The 21,868-nt window shown below is 38.8% G+C and overlaps 1 protein-coding gene across 28 annotated transcripts in view; it reads right to left on the bottom strand.

Annotated features, from left to right (window-relative positions):
* rap1gap2a (RAP1 GTPase activating protein 2a) overlaps positions 1-21,868 on the bottom strand; it is a 148,332-nt gene that overhangs the window by 112,519 nt on the left and 13,945 nt on the right. For 15 of the 28 annotated variants that reach the window (XM_021481427.3, XM_073923111.1, XM_073923117.1 and 12 more), the window contains exon 2: positions 18,588-18,623. The exons of 9 other annotated variants lie outside the window; for them this stretch is intronic. In XM_021481427.3, the coding sequence (XP_021337102.1) occupies positions 18,588-18,623 (36 nt within the window). Of the gene's footprint in view, positions 1-16,316; positions 16,445-18,575; positions 18,624-21,868 lie in introns of those variants that run through there. 4 more of the 28 variants (XM_068213565.2, XM_073923128.1, XM_073923113.1 and 1 more) reach the window with 2 other exon arrangements.

Here is a 21,868-nt window from a genome sequence, read left to right as displayed (position 1 = left end):
TCTGCACGGGGGCGAGTTTGCTCTTTTCTCGGTTGACCTGAAACCCCCACAGGTGGAAGTGCCAGAGCACTTTGTCTCTGTGCATAATCAACTGCTCCGAGAGAGGGCAAAAATCAGCCAGTCGTAAAGAAATCGAGTATGCAGATGCCCGCGAGCCGAAGGGGCGCTGAGGCACCCTCCGCGGGCTTGGTGAGGACCGGCGGAGACAGAGAGAGCCCGAAGGGGAGGGCTTTGTATTGCCAAGCTCGACCTTCAAACGCAAACCGCAGAAACTGTCGGTGGCGAGGAAGAGTGGAGACATGGAAATACGCGTCCATCAGGTCTAATGCTGCAGACCAACCCAGAGGACGAACGCACCGGAGGATGCGCTTCTGCGTGAGCATTCTGAACGGCAGCTTGTGCAGGCAGCGGTTCAAAACGCGCAGATCTAGGATTGGCCGTGACCCACCGCTCTTTTTGGGCACGATGAAGTGTGGGCTGTAAAACCCGCTCTCCATCTCGGCTGGAGGGAGCGGCTCGATTGCATCCTTCGCCAGGAGGACAGCAATCTCCTCTCGCAAGACAGGGGCGGACAGGGGGCTGACCCTGGTGAATACACACCCGTGACTTGGGGGGCTGTTTCGCGAACTGAATCGCATAGCCGAGTCTGATTGTGCGTATGAGCCACCGCGAAGAGCTGGCCCGCGCTAACCAGGCAGGCAGAGCTCTCGCTAATGGACTCATCGCTACAATCGCTGACGTACCAGCAGTGGGGCAGCGCGGAGTGGGTGTGCTGATCCGGGAAGCTCGCGGGTCCCACGGAAAAGCTGGAGGTGAGATATTTGCTCTCACTCCAAACCCGAGCTACGGAGGGGAGGCTCGAGGGGTGGGAGAAAGGAGACCGTCCTCCCAGCGCTCGTGAGCCACTGGCGAAACGCACCGAATCTGCAAGCTAGAAAGCATAGCGTCCCAGACTGGCAGATTTCGGGCTGTCACATCTGGGGAAGTGAAAAGTGCCCTTTCATAATGTTTTCATGGCAGTAAAAAGTGCCGTTGGAAATGGGGCCCCGCCCTCCAGCGGGGAAAGAGCAAGTTCCCTCTTCTCCAGACGGCCTGTCCCAGGGGCGCTTCGCGGTCCGTTGCCGGACTTAGCGGCGTTCTGGGCAGGGGGGCTGCCTGCTTCCGAGGTGCCCGACGCGCTCGCTTCGCCGGAGGCGTGTGCGGGGGCGGAGCAGCTCTCGTAGGCGGGCGCCTTCGGCGAGGAGCAGGTATGAATGGCACGGCGGGCGGAGCGGGCTACGGACCGCCGATAAGACATCACCCACCAACTGCTCTCTCACCGCCTTGAATTCCTGGGTGAATTCACAGACAGTGTCGCCGAACCTGGCTGGGGATATGGGGAAGTCAAGAAAGCGGACTTTGTCGACTTTGCGCATATCAGCCAGGGGTGGCGCTCCTGGACCACTAATGTGGACATCGTCCTCCCCAACGCACACGCAGCGGACTCAGTAGTCCGAAGAGCTAAGTCGGCGGCGGTGCGAAGCTCGTAAGCCTGGGTTGGACCCACCCTCGTGCAGCTCGGCCAGCGCCTGCGCTTGGTAGCACTGGTAGGTGGCTATCGCATGCAAGGCGGAAGCAGCCTGGCCCGCAGCTATGTAAGCTCTAGCTCCGAGGGAGGTAGATAACTTACAGGCTTTGGATGGGAGACGAGGCGGACCCCGCCAAGAAGAGGCGCCGCGCGGATTTACCGCCATTGCGCACTCAACCTGAGGAATCGCCAAATACCCCCTGGCTGTTTCACCGTCAAGAGTGGTTAGGGTGGAGGAACACGCAGTACGAGCAGAAAAAAGTGATTTACAAGACCGCGTGAGCCTACTGTGCACCTCCGGGAAGAAGGGAACGCCCTTCTAGTCTGTCCGGCCGCGGAGCTGGGGGATAAACCATCTCCAACCCACGGCCGAAGCAGCCCGGGAAAGCACGGCTAACATGTCCGTTTCAGGATCCGTAGTGACAGCGCTCACCAGCCCGAAGGGGGCGAGCGGGTCTGGATCATCATCGGACAATGAAAGCCCACCCTCCGATGCCGCGGTGGACATCTGGTCTCCGGTGTCATCGGGCGTAAGGGCTACCATCTGTTAGACGGATCGCTTCCCCCGCCCGAAGCTTGGATGGAGCGCTTAGAGGAGCGGGAGGTCCGCGGGCCCGTGGGCGACGGATTATCTCTCGCTGAAACCCTCAGATCTGCCCGAGTGCCCGCTGCAGAGCAGGGGACAACTGGGGTGGTTCGCCCTTTTGCAAAGGCTAACCGCGATCTTGCGCAACAGTCATGGCATCGCAATGACGACATGAACTGCCCGCGAGCAGCGCATTAACATGCTGGACCCCCAGACATGTAACGCAGTGCCCGCGCCCATCATCCGAGGACAGGAAACCACCGCATCCAGAAACGCACAGTCGGAGCGCCGTCCTGATAAGGACGTGCTGCACGACTGTGTTGCTCTTTCTGTGAAGTTTGCAACTTTATACGCACCGCTCTGGAGGACCGGACCCAAAGAACGCCAGGCAAGGGAGAAACCCAGCTCGACCGTCTGCCACTGCGTGTACACACTCTGGACCGGGAGAATGCTCTCGTTCGCTCAGAATCGCTGGTCACAGCAGGAGGAACCCTCATCGACTCGATCAGAAAGTCTCTGAAGCGAAAAGAATAGCGTCTGCTGGCGCCAGGTGAGCTTATATACTCAGTTGATTGCTTATGCCGCTCACCTGCGCAAGCTTGCGCTGCCAATTCATTCTTAATTGGCCCGTTCAATACTCTTTCAGACGAGTAGCTTCTGAACCAAACCTCCCAATGCGTGGATTTTACAATCAAATCCACTTATAGTGCTGAAGTTCCCCCCGAAGGGGAACCGCATTTACATACTGTTTTCACAGTTCAACACAGTGGGATTTTCTCATGCAAAAATGTCTGGTAATCTGAAGATTATATCAATCCGTCATTTATTTATTCATTCTTTTCCTTGGGTTTAGTCCCTTATTTGTCAAGGGTCGCCACAGGGAAAGCCAACTATTCCAGTATATGTTTTAGGCAGCGGATGCCCTTCCAGCCGCAACCTAGTACTGGGAAACACCCATACACTCTTACATTCAAACACACACACACACACACACACACACACACACACACACACACACACACACACTCATACACTCATACACTGTTTAGTTATTCAAGCTGGTATATTAGTTATACACCAATTTATTTTATTCAATTTACCTATAGTGTATCTTTGGACTGGGGGAAAACCGAAAAACCCGAAGGAAACCCACACAAACACGGGCGAACATCCAAACTACACACAAAAATGCCAACTGGCCCAGCCAGGACTCAAACCAGCGACTTTCTTGCTGGAGGCGACAGTGCAAACCACTGAGCCACCGTGCCACCCTAGTCCATATCCATAATCCAAAATGTATCAAATATTTTAGGAATGTGGTGAAATGACAGCCTGCGTCTTTGTGTTTTCCCTTGATTTGCATTATTTGCTTAGTTTGTCATTTATTTTTGGTCATTGTGCTCTGATTCGTTTGCTGAACAGCCAATCAGAGCGCTCTGATTCACTGATTCTAAACAGTAAAGGAAGAAAACTCCCTCTAGCAAAAACCCAATGAAAGATGACATGTAAAAGTAACAGACCAAACAAACTAGCCTGACAGATAATAATAATAATAATTCCTTACATTTTATATAGCGCTTTTCTGGGCATTCAAAGTAATGCTGATTGGTGGAGAGGAGACGAAGCCAATTATAATATGGGAAGGGTTAGAAGGCCATGATGGACAGAGGCCAGAGGGCAGATTTGGCCAGGATGCCGGGGTTAAACCCCTACTCTTTTCGAAGGACATCCTGGGATTTTTAACCGATAACCCCGGTTTAACGTCTCATCCAAAAAAACGGCCTGACATAGCTCAATGGTTGACTAATGGCTTGGTGTGTACCACCCTTAATATGAATTAATATGACAACATTAAAAAAGTAACTAGAGTCTTAATGAAGTAGGTGGATTATGGTTGGGGCAAGTAATGTATGTTTTTTCTAAATATTACAATTTGGTGAATATTTTTTAAACCAATATCTGGCAACACTGTATTGGCATCTCTTAAACTTACAGGCAGCAAGGCATATAGGCATGCATATGCATAAGTTTTTGAGGTAAAGTAACTGTAAATGTGGCTATAATAGCTACAAGTGAAAAATTCACAACTGTGGTTCTCTGCAATGTTATGCAGACAGAAAGCAGTGGCTATAGCTTTGGTTTTAATAGTTTTCTCTCATTTATAGGGGGCACAATGAATCTTTTTTTCATGCATATGTTATGTAAAAAGGCAGAGCGAGAGGGATAGAGAGAGCATGAACAAAGCGAAAAGAAAGAAGAGGACAACAGAGGTCAGAGTCAATTTAGCAAATATGATAGAAGATTTGGGCATATCCTGTGCAGTGCGAATCTTATTGAAAGAAGGCTTCAGTCTTTTTGACATCTTAGTCTTCTGCTGTTGATGGTAAAGTATAATGCAGTGTTTTTAAGCATATACAGTATGCACAAAATACAGGGCTATACAGTGACGGAGTGGTACGAACCTCTGTTGGGTCAGTTGGCATTTCTGTGTGGAGTTTGCATGTTCTTCCCAGGATTCCTCTGGGTGCTCTGGTTTCCCCCGCAAGTCCAAAGACATGTGATACAGGTGAATTGAGTAAGCCAAATTGTCTGTAGTGTGTGTGCACAAATGACAGTGTATGGGTGTTTCCCAGTGATGGGTTGCAGCTGGAAGGACATCTGCTGCATAAAACATGCTGGATAAGTTGGCGGTTCATTCCACTGTGGCGACCCCAGATTAATAAAGGGACTAAGCCGAAAAGAAAATGAATGAATTAATTAATGTACCAAAAAAACTGAAAAAAAAATCTAAGTACTTAATTCAACTGAAAATATGTCTTTCATTTCAGTTGAATATTATTCATTTTAAATTTCAAGTAATAAATTTTAAGTTCAAAACAGTTAAATTTAAATGTTTTTGATTAAGAGCTCCACCAAGACAAATTTGTTTTGACCAATGAAAAAATTTTAAAGGTTACTCACACAGGCCAGTGCATGCCTATTAAACAGAAACTCAATATGCTTTGTACTTACATGGACTTAAAAAAAAAGTTTAAGGCAAATGATTTATTTTTTATTGGCTCAAGTAATGAAATTTAGATGTGAAACCATTACCCAATTTTATTTATTTATTTTTTAATTAGATGAATAAACAATTTTTTGGAATTGTTGTTTTGATTAAAGCTATATCTTGTTTAGAACAAAAAGAGAATTTCAATTAATTGACTTTCTTCAACAAGACAAATATGCTTTGTACCAGGTTATAAAAAATAGCGCTTATGAATATAGAGAATATAGTTTAAGGCAAATAATTTATTTTTTATTGGGTCAATGTAGATGAGAACCCTATTTTTTAATTGGATGAATGAAAGATTTTTTCCAGTGTAGCCATAGGGGTTATTAGCCAGTATTAAAGATTTGTGGATTTTTGGACAACACTGTATACTGTACTGTGAATCCAATAAATAAATAAATAAATAAATAAATAAATAAATATATATATATATATATATATATATATATATATATATATATATATATATATATATATATATATATATATATATATATATATATATATTATTTATTTATTTTTTTTTTTTCTACCATCATAATTAAAATAAACTTAAGATTGTGGGTTGAAATTGAAACAGTTACTAAAGTTAATAAAAATGTAAAACAATAATTTAGTTAATTTTAACTTAACATGACAGATAAAACTAGCTGTGATTAAATAATTCACTCACTCACCATCCTTTAGCTTAGTCCCTGGTTTATCAGGGGTTGCCATGGTGGAATGAACCACCAATTACTCGTGCATATGTTTTATGCTGCAAATGCCTTTCCAGCTACAACCCAGCACTGGGAAACCCCCATACATGCTCTCATTCATACACACATACATTCATTCACTACATGCAATTTAGTTTACCTAATTCACCTATATAGCGCATAACATGCAAACTCTACACAGAAATGACTCTTGGTCCAGCCGGGACTCGAAACAGCCACCTTCTTGATGTGCGGGAGCAGTGCTAACCACTGAATCACTGTGCCACCATTAAATAAGTCTAATTCTAATGTTATGTAATATGTACTGTATTATGTTAAAATGCAAACAGCACTGAGATGAATGGGAATGCTAACAGCTTGCACTCTCCAGGTACAATAGAGCTCCTTGTTTGGTCACATGACTGGTCTACATGTAGAGGACTTTGAGTGTGAATTCATAGCAAAGATAAAGAAAGCATCCTCCTTCACCTCCCCTTCTTGAAATCTTTATCCTTCATTCTCAACCTGATCCTCTTCGGATGCTCATCAGAATTTATTTTCCCGACACCACTTCAGTCAATATTACGAGTCCTTGACACGCTTATTTTTCATGTCATCGTGCTGCTTTTTAATTTTCGACATGCTGTATATGCAGGAAGTCACTCCACTATAATCTAAATCTAACATAAAATCTAAACTGTCATTAATTACGGCCTTAAAGCATGTGCTTACAAATTTGAAGTCAGATGTTTTTATTTTTTTATTTCGCTAATGTCACCTTCAGCTGTGGCATCTTAGATCATGTCAACTAATTAAAAAGTCACTATTAGTTACTAGTTCAAATTTTATCATTTAAATTTATTTTACTTTTTAAAGTCCTTTTAATATTGTTTTTATATACTATTATAGTTGTTATTCATATATTTATTGTTTATTCACTCATATGAGTTTTTTATGATTTAATTTTAATTTAACTGTTTTAATCTTAAATTTAAATTTTTTCAGTTCTGTTGTTTGTGTGTTGGGGAGGTTGTTTTTTGTGTGGTTTTTTTTTTTTTCGTTTTATTAATTAAATTACACACATATTTACCAGTGATAGGTTGCGGCTGGAAGGGCATTAAATAGATTACATTCATTTATTTCCTAAAATTCGACACACAAAACCCCAAAATGACAATGTGAAAAAAAAAAAATTTGAAATTGTTGCAAATTTATTAAAAATAGGAAAGCTGAAAAATTACATTAGCATTCACAGATTTTGCCGTGAAGCTCTAAATTGAGCTCAGGTACATTCTGTTTCCACTGATCATTCTTGAGATGTTTCAGCAGCTTAACTGAAGTTCACTTGTGATAAATTCAGTTGATTGGACATGATTTGAAAAGGCATACACCTGTCTATATAAGGTCCCAGGGTTGAAAGTGCATGTCAAAGCACAAACCAAGCATGAAGACAAAGGAATTGTCTGTAGACAGAAGAGGGTTCCAAAAAAAATTCTGCTGCTCTGAAAGTTCCAATGAGCACAGTGGCCTCCATCATCTGTAAATGGATGATGTTTGGAACCACCAGGACTCTTCCTAGAGCTGGCCGGCTATCTAAGCTGAGTGATCATTGGAAAAGGGCCTTAGTCAGGGAGGTGATCAATAACCCGATGGTCACTCTATCTGAGCTCCAGCGTTCTTCTGTAGAGGGAGGAGAACCTTACAGAAGGACAACCATCTGAGCAGCAATCCACCAATCAGGCCTGTATGGTAGAGCGGCCAGACTCCCCGCTCGGCATTTGCCAAAAGGCATCTAAAGGACTCTCAGACCATAAGAAACAAAATTCTCTGGTCTGATGAGACTAAAACTGAACTTTTTTTAATGAATGCCAGGCGTCATGTTTGGAGAAAACCAGGCACTGCTCGTCACCAGGTTAATACCATCCCTACAGTGAAGCATGGTGGTGGCAGCATCATGCTGTGAGGATGGTTTTCAGCAGCAGGAACTGGAAGACTAGTCAGGATAGAGGAAAAGATGAATGCAGCATTGTACAGAGACATCCTGAATGAAAACCTGCTTCAGAGTGCTCTTGACCTGACAATGACCCAAAGCACACCGCTAAAATATCAATGGAGTGGTAATTGTCCTTGAGTGGCCCAGCTAGAACCTGGACCTAAATCCTATTGAACATCTCTGGAGAGATTTCAAAATAGATGTACCGTCACTTTCCATCCAACCTGATAGAGCTTGAGAGGTACTGCAAAGAGGAACAGGCAAACCCCAAAGACAGGTGTGCCAAGCTTGTGGCTTCATATTCAAAAAGACTTGAGGCTGTAATTGCTGCCAAAGGTGCATCAACAAAGAATTTAGCAAAGGCTGTGAAAACTTATGCGCATGTGATTTATCAGGTTTTATATATATATATATATATATATATATATATATATATATATATATATATATATATATATATATATATATATATATATATATAAACTATTTAAAAAATATATATAAAAATTATATAAAAAATCTTTTTTTCACATTGTCATTATGGGATATTGTGTGAAGAATTTTAAGGAAATAAATTAATTTAAGCCATTTTGGAATAAGGCTGAAACATAAAAAATGTGGAAAAAGTGAAGCTATATAAATAGCTTCCGGATGCACTGTATGTACTATGCACAATGTATATTAATATTCATGTTATCACTTTTAGTTTAAAAATGAATTTATTGTTATAAAAAAAATTAAAAATATCAAATATGCTATAACAAAAAGCTGAAATAAAAATATATGCTAAACTACATTTAAAAAAAGGAAATTTCAACACACACATATACACATGTCTGTATTTACGCAATAAGTCTCCCGGCTTTAGCATGGCAGCTCATTTGTTCTCAGGTTTTTCTACAGATGTATATATAACAGCATGTCATGGGAGATGAATTCAAAACAAAAGCTGACTGGCAGTGTCACATCCAGGCGCCTTATGCGGGATTTATTCCTTCAATATCACAGCAAACCCCCACATCTCAAGGACGTTCGGCCCTCACGCGAAATCAATCAGGTCACAAAACGACATACTAAGAGGCCTAAATCTAAAGTCTGGCCCCACCGGAGGTCTCCGTTATGCCCACCTATTCAGAAGCATGAGCTCTCCTCCCAATAGGCCTCTGGGCTTCTTTATGGCCCTTAAAAGCCCCATTAAAATCAAGCTGCCAGATGGTGCCCTTATCAGAGCCGTCAGAATGGTGCAATAGGGGCAGAGCAGTAAATATTTGTCAGGAGAGGAGGGCAGCTGCTTCTGAAGCAACAGGACAAGATTTTGGCGGCCACCGTTGTGTTTGTGCGAGCAAAAGTGGAAAAAAAGTAGGAGGTGAGGAAGAAAATCACAATTCTACAGTTTGTGATGATCATTAAGCATCTGCGCCAGTGGGTCTAATAACAATAACACAAGCTGTCTGGGCACAAGCTATACGCCAAATGCCAGCATCATCCAAAACAGCTGAACAGCAGGGGAAAAAACAGCCAAAACATCCCAGAGCTGAACTCCAGCACTGTCAATCAGAGCAAATGATGAGCGGTGTGTGGTGTTTGTGTTTGTCATGGCAACAGGTCTGGAAGGCTCTACTATGGTCTCTAATGTATTGATACACACTGTCATCAAAAGAGAGAGAGAAGCCCAGGAGAGACACTGGGTTGTGCCCTCAATATGAGAATGCCTGTTCTTTAGCGAAAACCTTGCTCAATTAAAGAATGAGATAAGAGTGTTATGATTGCAAATGAACATTTTCAATGGGGATGGTGAAAGTCTTTACAAAAAACCTGTTAAATGAGTTAATTTTAGGACAAAAATGTAATGTAATGTATTGTGTATTTATATAGTGCACTTGTCGTGTACGGCCATCCACACAAAACGCTTCACAATCATGAGGAGGGGGGGTCTCTTCACAACACTACCAGTGTGCAGCATCCACTCGGATGATGCGACAGCAGCCACAGTACAATGGTGCCAGTGCACTCACCACACTCACCACACATTCGGTGGATGGGGATGATTGGGAGGCCATGATAGGTAAAGGCTGATGGAGGGAATTTGGCCAGGACACTGCCATCCGCCTACTTGGGATTTTTAATGACCACAGAGAGTCAGGACCTTGTTTTAATGTCTCATCTGAAAGACGGTGCTCACTGACAGTATAGTGTCCCCTTCACTTTACTGGGGCATTAGGACACACACAGACCACAGGTTGCTGTATTATTAAACTCATTAATTATGTCTTCAACAATTCACATCATGAAACTAAAATGAATGGCAAAGTCAAACAGCAATTCACATTGTAAATTAAATTGACATTGAGTGACCCTTTATTTCAACTAAACTTATTTAAATATTAGAAATAATATTATAATTAGAGTTAAGATAAATTATTTTTATTTTTAATACACAATTATTTTCAATATAAATAATTATATTAAAATTACAACTTACTTTAGAGATATCATTAAACATCATGTAAAATTAAATATACATTTTATTATTTAATGTTAGTAGTATTTTTACAACCCTTTAACCGCCTGCTTTACCAAACTGTTGAAGTTATTTAAAGATACTGTATGTAAATACTGTATGTAAATTCACAACAAATTACTGTGAGATAGTTTACAGTAATTTACTGTGATTTTGTTACATTAAATTACTGTGAAATTGCAACCATATACAAGCCCGTGGCCAGCCTTTTGAAAGGGGTGGTTATTTTTTCTGAAAAAATAAAAAAATAATAAAAAAAATAAAAATAAAAAAAAACATTTTAAGAACTAATGTTTGATGAAACAGCTTGTCAGATCATAACCAAACTTTTTTTTTGATGCACCATAAAAAAATTTCCTACAATTTTTTCAAAGAGCTTACCATACTATTTATATACAAATTTGGATTTAATCTAAGTTAATCCAGTTTATTAAATATTGTAATGAGATTAGCGCTTTTATAAAGATTAATAAAGAAATATGAAAAAGAATCTTATTTTTTAAATACAAATGTATTATCATACATCATTTAAAACAAAATACAAATCTGGTAAAGCTAGTTTTAAAATAAAAACTGCTGCCTATAGTCAAATAACAAAATGGCCAGCTCATTCAATTTAAACTTAGTCACAGTTTGGCCACATGAATAATTAAGAATTTAATTTGTCTTAAAGCCTTCTTCTATCGATAATTTTCACAATTAATGAAGGTATAGCAGTCAAAAATGGGATAAATAAAGCTCATGTTGGGGTCATATTCAGTCAGTAGGGTGGTGGGTCTTTCGAACCACCCGAACCCCTCCAAGAAAATCCCAACAGTAGCATAAACGTTCATCTGTTTTAATGTCTAAGTTGAATGAAATGCAAAGAGTTTGAATTCCTATAACTAACATGCAAAAGATATAGTCATTTTTACAGTAATTTGTTGTAATCATGCTAATTTGAAACTCTAAATACAACACATTACTGTGAATTTTTAACTAATTACTAATGTAATTTACTGTGAAAAATTAGAGTAACGTGAAAATCTGAAATCTGGATCTGTTGAAAAAAATTCAATGAGTGTGTTAACTAGCAACATTAAGAGTTAAGAAATGCAATTCAAAAGAGAATTTCTTGCTGGGTCGGGTAAAGGGTTACATTTTTTTTACTTTTTTATCTTATAATAAAAATGATAGTGTTAGATTTATTGATCATGGTCATTTGAAATTTGTTAATGAAATATATGTGTGAATAAATATTCATTTATTCATTTTCTTGTCAGCTTAGTCCCTTTATTAATCCGGGGTCGCCACAGCGGAATGAACTGCTAATTTATCCAGCAAGCTTTTACGAAGCAGATGCCCTTCCAGCCGCAACCCATGTCTGGGTCCTGTCATGTCAATTTAGCTTACACAATTCACCTGTACCGCATGTCTTTGGACTGTGGGGGAAACCGGAGCATCCGGGGGAAACCCATGCGAACGCAGGAAGAACATGCAAACTCCACACAGAAACGCCACTTAAACAGAGCCTCGAACCAGCGACCTTCTTGCTATGAGGCGACAGCACTACCTACTGCGCCACTGCTTCGCCCTGAATAAATATACGTGGTGATAATAATAATACTGAAGTTGTTGTTATTATTATTTATTACATCTACCGTTTGTGTGTAAATAATATCAGTGCTTTAGTTGCTCAACAGGTAGTACACTCTGTTGCTAGCTGGCAATGTTGGCATGCTGGCAGGAGATCAATCCAGGAAAAGCACACAAACACACACACACACACAAACACACACACACACAAACACACTGATATAATGAAGAACTCGAAAACTACCAGTTGCTTTGGAAACAAAAACTTTTATGACTAAATATAAACACTGTCCTTCAATATCAACCAGAACATTGCCCTCTGGAGGACAATCATTAAAAACTTGCTTATGTGAATGCATAATGCCTTTATATCTGCTGCCCTCTGCTGCCAAACACTTGTAAGTGCAACCTATTATAAAGAAATTATGCAAGTGTGTGCAAATGAAGTCACCCTGCTCTCATAAATCATACAAAAGGTCTAATTTGGCCTCAAGGCACAAAACGGGTTATTTTAGCAAATTCTTATATAAACAAATATGTATTCGCATAGCCTACATGGAGTCTCCATGCAGAAATTAATTCATGGATTAACTCATTAAAAATGCCCAAAGAAAAATAAAAACAGCAGAAGGTCAGAGCAGAGGGAAAATTTATGCTCCTTGACATTTAACATCGGTACGGGAGCAAACTAGTCTCCACACTGTCTGTTGTTGCTCTCTGTTCGGTGTAATAGGTAATTGTGGGCCTATGCCTCTAATTGCCTCCAGCAGGACTGAGACAGCTGCAGTCACAGCGCCATCCCAAAAGAGCCATTATTCTGACCTCAGATCAGCCCAAACAGTCATTCAGCCCTCAGTCCCCTGATAGACACACGTGTAGCGTCCCAATTTGCAGTATGCTACGCCCTTCTGTTATTGTAAAACAAGCGTGTAACAGAAGAGTAGCCAAGATTGGGTCATGCTTACTGATGCTTACTCTACACAATTCCTTCATGTTGTTTTAACACAAAATGATTAAGTTAACTTAATCACTTTAACAAATTTAAGTGGATTGAACATAAAATAATTAAGTTTGTCCCCAACAAAACGTAAGAACTTGTTTTAAATAAGTAGTCTGAACAAGCAGCAAAAGCCATATTTTGAGTGTACTACATTTATATGTCCTGCAAATCATCTTGTCACGTTTCTTTTTTACCTATTTTCCTTGCTCTAAAAAATGCTGGGTTTTTTCATCCCAAAATATGGACAAACCCACAGTGAAATAAAGTATGTTTGTTTATTTAATTCATTATTTAAAGAGTTCACACTTAGCTGATGATTGTTTATAAAGCTTGTTTGGCATGCTGTCCCGGGAGAAAGCCCTGAGCTCAGAAGATCAAGCCGGTGGCTCCCTCCCATTTGCAAGGTGAGAGGGCAGTTTGAGGTCAGGTAGATCTCAAAAACTCCCCTGCTGTAGTAGCTAATGAACAGATAGCGATTGCTCTTAAGAGATAACTACTTATAGGAGCATGTCTATGGTGTCAATTTAAATTTGTCAATTAACTTAAGGTTCGTGTTTTTGGAGAGTGGGAGGAAACCGGGGAACCTCAGGGGAAACCCATGTGAGCACAGAGAGAACATGTAAACTCTGCACATAAACATCGGCTGGCTTGGTAAGGACTAGAACCAGTGACGTTCTTGCTGTGAGGCAACAGTGCTAACCACTAGCCACTAGCCACTGTGCCACCCATCTAGGAAAGGAGGAGGAGTAGGGGTGGAAGGGGGGATTCTTCAACGAAGATGGTTGTTATATGGAACTTAGGGTATTTAAAAATTGCTTAGGAATCATCTGATTGGTGAATCATAAATTGGATAATGCAGGACCAGCCGCAAGCAATGAGCATGTGATCCTCTTGAAATCTTTATAAATAAACTTCACAAAATGGTCTAAACAAATGAGCTAACTTAATTTTTTAATTCCAGCATTATTACAGTGCATGTGATGGGTTAAAGCTGGCCTAGAAATTCTTTTTTTTATTTTTTATTAACCCTCGTTTCACACACTTGTTTAACCACAACAGGGTTTGTCCCTATTCTACCCCTATTTGAGTTGAAATAACCCAGCATTGTTTCAATGTTAGTATATCTTTCATACAGAGAATTCTTCTTGTGTGTTTGCATAATAATGCACTCTAAAAATGCTGGGTTGTTTCAAACCTAAATCGAATCAATAATGCAATTGTTGGGTTAAATTTTTCAGTTATATTTTCAAGCCAACAACTAGGCTTGTCCATATTTGACACAAATTTGGGTTTAGATATGGACAAATATGAAATCTAAAAGTGCTAGGTTTTATAAACCCGAAGTCAAATGTTGACAAACGTAATGTTGGTTTAAATTGTTGGTGTTGACATTAGAGATTTACCAATTTTCCACCCCAGAAAATTTATCGGCCGAAAATTTGTTATGCCATTTAACGATCCCTCTAATATTTGTGACTTTAGTCATTGTTGGGGTACTCTTTTAAATCTGGAAGTATTAACAACTTCGTTCAATATGGCAAATAATTATCGAGAATGCATTTTTGCCATATCACCCAGCCCTCTCTTTTTTAGACTGAATGCATTTAACATTAGCCAGAACATGCCTGGATCTCTATTCATAATTTCTTCCGGATATCTCCTAAAAACCTTTTTTGAATTCAGAAAACTCAACAGTCCTCTATGAGCACTGTTTAGCCTTATCACACATTAATACAAGTCTTTAAAAAAAAATCATGGTGTTATTACAGTCTCTCAACTGGACACCAATATTTGATCTTTACAGATCAATCATGATGAGTCTTCCCATCAGAGATTAGGAATAGATATAACATTAGGATCTTGATTTTCAATGGTATAACAGCAGAGTGAGCTCCCAGTATATTACTACCATTTGATATTTGCTTTTTCCATCTAACAGCATTGGGACCCATCAACTGAGATATGTTACGTCATACTTAATAAGCCGATAGTAGACCATCGGGGTAACTTTATAGTTCTCCCAGTGCTTTTTTTCTGGCTAAACAGCCCATTTCAAGTCTATAGTCTCACACAGCAGCAGGTTTGGGGGCAGATGCTGCTGACCCGCGACTAAATTAGTTTATAGATAAAGGACAGCAGTCTTTCAGAGTCACTTAATGTCACCCCTGTCAGCCATTCACAGCACCCCTGTACAACAGGCCGTTGGGTCCAATATTAGATCGTTATGAGGGAGATAATTAAATCACTGCGGTGTGGACGTGATTGTTTGTGACAGCTGAAACAGCTCTTCGGGCAGCTTCTCATTTAGGTGCCAGACGTTTTTCCTCTAGTCTTGTGTCAAGACAGCAATCTAATGTAACTTAATTTCCTGGTAAACTGGCCGTTTATGGAGTAAACACATTTTTTAGCCATTTCAAAAGGGATAGTTCACCCAAAAACGAAAATTCTGACATCAATATTTCACCTTTGACTTGTTAAAAACAAGGTTAAGTTTTCTTATTCAGTTTAACAAAAAATATTTTGAAGAATTTTGGAAACCTGTAACTATTGACATCTATAGTAGTAGGAAAAACAAATGCAAAAGTCATTGGTTACAGGTTTCCAGAATTCTTCAAAATACTATTCCTTTAAGCTTGTACTTGCACTGGAACGTAACGCGAATAGAGCATACAAACATATCTCCTCAATATCTCTGCTTCTTCAAGGTCGTAAATGAATTAAACAGATGAATTGGATACATTTACTGATGCCTTATGAATGTCAAATACGTACTCTGGTAACTTGCCAAGATAGTCTGCGATTAAAATTCAATATAATCTTAAATATTCATCAAAATTGTTTTTAAAGACAAAGCTAGTGGCCCCACATAATCTACTTTATTTTTACAGCTCTTATTACAGTATAAACAACAATTTCTGTGAAATATTAGAAGAAACCTCTGAAAAAGAACTGACAAAGGAAAAGTCTCAGTTTGGTCTCCAAAATGTCTGAAAATGCAACAACTGAAGTTACTAATATGCAGTTGCAATTGCAGTTAGAATATGTAACACTCAAAAAAAAAAAAAAAAACAGCAGAAAAAAAGCAAAGACATTTTGAATGGTATAAAAATGTCTAACTTTCTTAATTAACTTAATTAACTTAGTATCATCCCTACCATATTAAAGGTATCAATTTCAGATATATTAAAATAATATTATAAAATCTTTTGTATATCAACGCATCACATTAAAGTCACATTAAAGTACAAAACAAAGATGAAAACACAACATCAAACACTAAAACATATGCAGAACTTATAAAAAACCCGCCAAAAAAAAACTCACCAAATTTTGCGTGGCATCTTATCACTATGATTGATGCACCCGAAATACACTGTTCTCTGCTCTCAGTCTCTCTATTTTTGCCTCTCCCTCTCCGTCCTTCCATTTCTAAAGCACATTCACATAACACTAAGCTTTATTACATAAACAAAAGCACCTGCATAAACAGGCGCTGATTATGCGGCTCCTCTAATGTGGCCCTGTCCTTCAGGTGGAGAGCTGGACATTCACTTTGTAGTTGCAGATGCGACGGAGGGGGGAAATGGTTGGTTAGATTATGCCCATCAGACACAACCAAACATGACAGGCCAACCTGTGCGCACACGCACACACACACACACACACACCATTTTTGTAATGGCCCTTGCTTTATAAACGCACTTCCATGGAGATCAGTATAAATAGTAAACTGTGACGTTATTCAAGACAGAAGAAATGTGACAGTAGAGCTGCAAGATTATAATTTGCTTTTATTAAAAGATTGCAAATCACCCACGCAGTTTTATTTATAAATTGTCATGATTTGCATATGTTTATTATAAAAGCTTCACAGCTATAAATTCAAATCTGTGTCTTAATTAGAGAGAGCGGTCGTCATGCATGGGTTTGAAACTTTTTCTGTCTTTAGTTTTTCAACTAGTATTATTATTTATTTGTTACAATCATTCAGATTGTCACAAAGGTACTGTACTGGAATATAGCTTGGGTATAAACAGTAATCTTTATAGTAAAGATTTAAATCCCAGAGGCTAATGGTGGCTCAATGGTTAGCACTGTTGTCTCACAGCAAGAAGTTTGCTGATTTGAGTCCTGACTGGGCTAGTTGGCATTTCTGTGTAGAGTTTGCATCCAGTTGCTCTGGTTTTCCCCACAGTCCAAAGTTATGGACTATAAGTGAATCGGGTAAGCTAAATTGTCCGTAGTTTGTGTATAAGTGTGTATGGGGGTTTCCCAATACTGGGTTGGGGCTAAAAGGGCATCCTCTGCATAAAACATAACATGGAACATAAAACATATACTGGAACAGTTGGTGATTCATTCCGCTGTGGCGACCTCTAAAATAGAGGAAAGTAGGAATGAAGGAAAATTAATGAACTAAATACTTTTTGAAATGCAACTTGATGCTTTAAATGAATGTTGTGGCAATTACACACTTGTGCCAGTAGGTGGTGACAAGCAATGATTAAAAAAATGCATTATATCACTGAAAAAGACCCCAGCAAAGACTTTTTTATTTCAATAATTGGAAGCGAATCACATAATCAGCTGTCCAGTCAGACTTATCAAGTATTAGATCACTGTAGTCTAAGGACGTTTCTCTGACCTGAATTTTTGTCATCTAAGGCCTGCCTCTCCATTCATACAACTGGACAGTGAAAAAACAACCCAAATGACACTGTTTTTCTGGTCAGTAGAGGTGTGAACCTACACTGGTTTTACAGTTAGGTTCGGTTGCGATTATCATGCCACCAATTTGGTTCAGTTTGATATCTCGGTCCATCACGGTGCACTGACGATGCTTTCCATACACAATTTTATATTTAACTTCACAGCACAGCAATTATAGTATTAAAATAATAACTATATTTATATATTACTTGTAATACAATTTTATCCTTTAATACAAACAGTCAGATATATGAACTGTACCTTTAAAAACTATTTTTAAAAACAGTAAAAAAAAAAAAAAACTTTGATCGGGGTCTAATTCAATGAGGTTCTCCAACAACACGTATTTATTAAGTAAAAAAAATTTAGAAAGAGCTGTGATCTCGATTTTATATAAAAAAAAAGAATAAATAAAAAATTCAGCTTTTAAAATGAATCTTTTTAGTTTGTCCAGAATCATGCAGCAGCTCTACATAACAGATTAAATAGTGAATATATCTCATATACCAATAAATTTGAGCAAGCTGTCTTTTCCCACACACACACACACACACACACACACACTAAGGCCACCTGTGCTAATCCACAGCGGGCTGCTTTGAAGTGAGTCTTTCTCTGTCTATACTGCGCTCACGATTATTGGCTCCACTCCTCCGCTCGCCTTTCTTTCATCCCTGCCAGACCGGCTGACAGACACTTAAAGGTTGAGATGGTCATATAGGACAGGCATGTGTGAAGACTTCACATAAAGTTAGATTAGCGTGGGCGCTGGCAGTGAAATGAATTCTGGATCAATGGCAGATGTATTGATTGAATATTCAGGCATGTCTTTGAGAAGGAGATTTAGATGGATCGAGTTAATTTGACACATACACACAGACTCACCGGGCCCTCAGGGCAGCAATGCCGGACTTGTCAATCCTGCAGAGCAGGAGAGAAAGAGAGAAAAAAAAAACATAATTAATAAATTAAAAAGCAATAGAAAGTTAAAACCTTTGCTGCAGCATTTTAGACAATCTGCTTTCATACTGATAATAATACATCTTTTCTGTCCACAATGCAGAAAATACAGACCAAGCCCCAACATCTAGAAAAAGAAATGAAAGTTGCTGTATAATCCAGAACTTCACAGAATTTGGCACATTTATGACAAATCTATTGACCTAATTTGTTTTGGTAGAGTGGATGTGGCCACTGTAACCTTATTCTGTTAAGAGTTCCAGTCTCGTTCACTGTCATTGATTTTTAGTTGTAAAATACAGCTTGTTGTGCTGCTTTTTTTTAAAAATGTTATTTCAATTTTAATGTACTGACTGCCATTTGTTATTCATTTACCACAGAGACAAATAAATCCCAAGTCCTTAAACAATCCCAGAAAATCACTTCCACATACACAACATAACGTGAATATCATTTGAGGACAAACACATAAACTCGCTCTGAAAGTCACATATTTGTATCGCTGATATAAGTAGTTTAAGCATCAATAATAATAATAATAATAATAATAATAATAATAATAATAATAATAATAAACAATAATTCATGTAAATAAAATTTTCATTTAAAATTTAATAAAATACTAAATAATAGCAAAAATGTGTACTAATTATTATTATTAATAGTAATAATAATAATTATTATTATTATTATTGTTATAAACACTATTATTGGTATATTTTTTCTTATTATCATTTGTATTATTAACAGAATGTATTATCTATTTTATTATCTAATAAATTAATAAGTGGGTGGCGTGGTCGCCTCACAGCAAGAAGGTCGCTGGTTCGAGCCTCGGCCACGGAGCCACAGAAATCCCCGTGTTTGAGTGGGTTTCCTCTAAGTGCTCTGGTTTCCCCATAAATCAAGATACATGCGCTATAGGTGAGCTAAGCTAAATTGCCAGTAGTGTATGTGTGTGTAAGGGAGAGTATGGGTGTTTCGCAGTGATGGGTTGCAGCTGGCAGGGCATGCGCTGCGAAAAACGTGTGCTGGATAAGTTGGTGGTTCATTCGGCTGTGGCGACCCCAAATTAATAAAGGGACTAAGCTAAATGAAAATGAATGAATGAATGAATGAATAATAGTGGTGTGTATTATCAAGACTTTTTAGTCATAGTGGCAACACTGAGGTCATGGCATAAGTTCAGTCTTAACTCAACATTTATGATAAATGTTTACTATTTTATAATTTTTTTATAATTAATTTGTTTTATATCTTATAGAATTTCTTATCATCATGCATATGAACACATCTTCACAACAATACATTAAAATAAAAGTTTTTACCTTTCAGAAACTTTGTCAGAAATAAAGGCCTATTTTTTTATGTGCAGTAGTATTGTTTAAAATTAAATAAGGAAATTCCAAAAAAAGTTAACAAAAAGAATTTAAAAAATGTAGTGTACTTTATGATTTACATAGTTTCTGAATAATAAAGCATAAATATTGTCTATAAATACATATTTTGTTATAAATTCATCCTAAAGAATTGCTTTAATGTCAATTCTAAAACCAAAATTTGTTAATTTTCTTTTCCAAAATCATTTGCCTCTTTATCATGTAATAATTTTATAAAAAGCTAATATTTTATTTGATTCCATGTCATTTTAAAGCTTAGTGGGTGGTATTAAGCAAAGAAAAGTATTGTTCATTGTATTTCTAGTATTTTAAGGTCATGCAATAGATTTGCATAAGGAATAGTCGGAAATTTGTCATTATTCAGTCAACAAAAAAGTCGCCCCTTTGGCACAAGTGGTTCATGATGGAAAACAGCAGGATAAACATCATTCAAAAATTGCTTTCACGTTTTACCAAGTAAAGTCAGATGACAATTGCTATTTTAAGGTGAGCTACATCTAGAAACACTGGAGCTGTAGTTTACAGGTTAGGAAATATGCTCTAAACACAAGACCGTAGATGTAGTTTTAATATGTCACTATGTAGTGTAGATGAATTGGGGCACTGATAAGGGCACTACTGAGCTTGGTTCACTACACATTAGGATACACAGCCACAGCAGAATGAACCACCAATTTATATAGCATATGTTTAACACAGTGGATGCCCTTCACAAGGAGAACAGGCAAACTCCACACAGAAATGCCAACTGACACAGCCGGGGCTCGAACCAGCGACCTTCTTGCTGTGAGGCAACAGTGCTAACCACTGAGCCACCATATCGCCTTAAAAGTATATTATTGCCAAATTGTTTGATTTCATATACCAGCAACATTTGAACTAGTAAACAATTATAAATATTTGCTAGATTGTTATTAACCTGTCTAGCTATCTTCTTTTGTGTTTTGTGTTTTATTTAAAATAAATAAATAAATAAATAAAAGATTCTTTTTAGAAAAAAACGTCTCATTTGTTGTTATGTCCGATGATTTGCTTCACGTGATTCATGTTTAGCAATTCTGAACTATTGTTAAGGGAGCATCTATGCATTGAGACTTTTCAGAACGCAAACATTTCAGTGCACTGAATGAATTTTGATATTGTGAAAGCCCTTAAAGCTCTTATTGTTTTTATACGTATAGTAAAGCTTGTTATAAAAGATGCATCCGAGCACTTTATTGTTTTGTAAACATTCATTTGCCCTCAGAATCTTTAACCAAATACCATAACATTCTTCACTTCTGGTCACATGGATGCCTTTAGGGTGGGGCTATCAGGGCATGTCTAGTTTCTGCTTTGAATTCGCCTATTCATCAATATTTCTTTTGTTTATTTTGTTCCAACGATCCCATTGGCTCCCAAATGATGACCGCCCTACATTTTTTTTCTCATTTCAGGACTGTTTCAAGGGGATACACTTCACGATAGAGGACAATCTTATGTTCTGTTGTATGGCGACTTTAAAATGACTGATTCCCAGATCAGCACACTAAGAGATATTATAAACTGTATTTATAAACAAATTTCGAGAGGATCACATGCTTACGATTGTTCACAGCTGGTCCTTCATCAGCTAACGATTGATTCACCAATCAGATGATTCCTAACTTACTATAACCACAATTTCTTATTTCAGTTATCTTTGTCTTAAGGAATCCCTACTCCCTCTCCTTTCCAGAGGGGCGATACGGCGGCCCAGTGATTAGCACTGTTGCCTCACAGTAAGAAGATTTTGCTCACGAGGGTTCTCCGGTTTCCTCCCACAAT

The sequence above is a fragment of the Danio rerio genome, chromosome 15 (genome assembly GCF_049306965.1).
Source record: "Danio rerio strain Tuebingen ecotype United States chromosome 15, GRCz12tu, whole genome shotgun sequence".
Taxonomy (NCBI): Eukaryota; Metazoa; Chordata; class Actinopteri; order Cypriniformes; family Danionidae; genus Danio; species Danio rerio.
The sequence above is the reverse complement of the archived record's forward strand: the minus strand, read 5'-3'. Positions and strand labels throughout refer to the sequence as shown.